Source organism: Rana temporaria, chromosome 2, assembly GCF_905171775.1.
Source record: "Rana temporaria chromosome 2, aRanTem1.1, whole genome shotgun sequence".
In the NCBI taxonomy this organism is placed as follows: Eukaryota; Metazoa; Chordata; class Amphibia; order Anura; family Ranidae; genus Rana; species Rana temporaria.
In genome coordinates, this window is record NC_053490.1 from 20,259,919 (window position 1) to 20,262,409 (window position 2,491).

Below are 2,491 nucleotides of genomic sequence, written 5' to 3' on the forward strand. Positions count from 1 at the left end.
ATATAAAAAAAAAAAAAAAATTTTATAAAAAAAATGGGGGTTGTCATCCAGGGCCCTGGGGATCTCCGGGCCCCTGGGGACCTCCGGACGCCTAAAAAAAATTGGCCCTTTAATAAAACACAAAATAAAAATATATTAAAAAATATATATATATTTTTAAAAAAATAAATAAAAAAAATGGGGGGGTTGCTATCCGGGGTCCTGGGGACCTCCGGACCTCTAAAAAAAAAAAAAATTGGCCCTTTAATAAAAAATAAAATAAAAATATATAAAAAATATATATATATATTTTTTTTGTACTGCCTGTACCCCCCCCCCCCTGATGGCGGCCCTGCTTCCGAGCATGCGTCTACTCCATCGGAGTTCCATATAGACAAACGGAATTTCCGATAGAATTTATTTCCGTCTGAAAAAAAGAGAACATGTTCGCTTTCTAAGTCCATCGGAATTTCAGAAGGAAAAACTCAGAGGGGGCACACACATGGTCGGAATATCCGATAAAAAAAATTTGTCTGACTTTTTTGACCGGAAAATTCCGATCGTGTGTACAAGGCATTAAAGCGGAAGTAAACCCATCTATTTGATAGTTTCAAAAAACAGTTAACATTCCCGGCATACCGGAAATGCTAGCTGTCACATTTGCTTGCGCTCTCAACCAAACTGTCAAACCATCCAATGGCTGGTTTCATAACTGATCACATGTGCAGCATCATGGCAGTTGTAGATTAAACAGAGGCCAAGATGGCCGCTTCTTTGGCTGAAAACGATAGGAGGGTTTACTTCCACTTTAGGGTTAGTAAGAGATCAGCTCTTTTATGGTCAGCCTTAAGAATGGCACCTGCTTAGAATTTCTTATTAAACCGGCCAATTCCTAAAGTCCTTTGTATACATTTGCGAAGCGTTTCATCTCTTAACCCATAAAGTAAGGGTCCAAGAAATCTTGGAAAACAGATAAACAGCAGGAATTCTAAAAACTCTGCACCGGACATCATTTTGCTCAATGGTTCTTTAGCTAGTGGAGAAAGAAAAGATGTGATGTATAGAAGGAGCTGAAACGCGTGGAGCAGAACCGTTTTAGATGCCTTCAAGCCGGAGGACTTCCCAGAGCCAATCTTTAATGCCACCACTAAAATGCTGATATATGTATAAATTATGATAAGTCCTACCAATGCTAAGCTGAACATAGCCCTGATAAATGCCAACAATTCTTGAAGTGGGTTCACACTTAGTAATTTCCTTTGACACATCACATATTGAACAAAAAAATCACTCTTCGCATATTTAGCTAAAAAAGGGAAATCTATAGCTTTAAGGGTCAGTGCCACCACCCATAGCACTGCCACTGTTGCGTTGGACCTTTTTGTGGTACATAATTCTGCATGTCTTAAAGGAAAACACACTGATATATAGCGCTCCATGGACATTGCTGCCAAGATGAATGGAGTTATCATGTAGGTAAGTTCTCCAATCATCACTAAGACATAGCAGATGGAGATAAGCATGGTTAGAGAAAACTCAGTGGCCATCAGCAACAGGAATCCCAACAGGAGGAACAAGGTATCATATATGAGCATGTGGAAGAAGAGAATGTAACGAGGGGTCTGACGGACGTGATGCATGTTCCAGTAGACTCGGATTATGGTTGTGGTGAAGTAGAGGAAAGCACACAAGAGGATGACAGATGGCAAAACAAGTAGCAGCCTTACTGAAAGGGATATTTTCTGTATATATGTTGAATTAGACATGGCTTAGACAATGGCAAGTAAAGTTCTTCAGCTATAAAGAAACATAAAAAAAAATATTAGTGGTTAAAGTGGAGTTCCACCCATAAATATAACATTACATCAGTAGTTTTAAAAAAATGTCATTAGTCCTTTACGAAAAAACATTTTTTTTTTAGATGCCTTCAAAGTGTTGTTGCTAGGCAGAATAGTTAATCTTCCCACTTCCTGCACCTAGGTGCTTAATGCTTCCTAACCTACACCGCACAGACTCCTGGGAATGTAGTGGGTGTAACTTTCCAGGAGTCTGTGCACTCCCCAGTCTCAAAGAATCATGTGACTTGGACAGCACAGGTGCTGAAACCTGATCTGACACTGCTTGTGCAGCACTGAGCATGTGCGAGATTTGCAAGGCTGAAATCCAGGAAGTCATACAGTCTGGCTTCATGATGCACACACTTAAGATGGCCCCAGTCAATTTCTATTTTATAAAGTGTCTAAATGCTGTAACAACCTAACAGAACGGACCTTAGTTTACAGACTAACTTTACTAGAATACATTAAGCTTTGTGTATTACAGGGGTATTTATATTTAAAAAGTGAAATTGTGGCCGGAACTCCGCTTTAACTAGTTAGCCTCTTACTTGTGAGATTGCATTAGATCCTACTTCGGTATCTACACTTTACCCAGTATCATTGTGCGGCTCTTGTAACCCACTGGTCGCATACCTGTCACTTGGCAATTGGGTCCTAGGGCCCCTTCCTTTTTA

At 39.8% G+C, this 2,491-nt stretch overlaps 1 protein-coding gene across 1 annotated transcript; it reads right to left on the reverse strand.

Annotated features, from left to right (window-relative positions):
* Positions 1 to 842: 842 nt before the first annotated feature.
* On the reverse strand, positions 843 to 1,768 carry LOC120928193 (odorant receptor 131-2-like). Its single transcript, XM_040339302.1, has one exon. It carries the CDS (start codon positions 1,743 to 1,745, stop codon positions 843 to 845), a length of 903 nt encoding a protein of 300 aa, XP_040195236.1. The 5' UTR covers positions 1,746 to 1,768.
* Between the last annotated feature and the right edge of the window lie 723 nt (positions 1,769 to 2,491).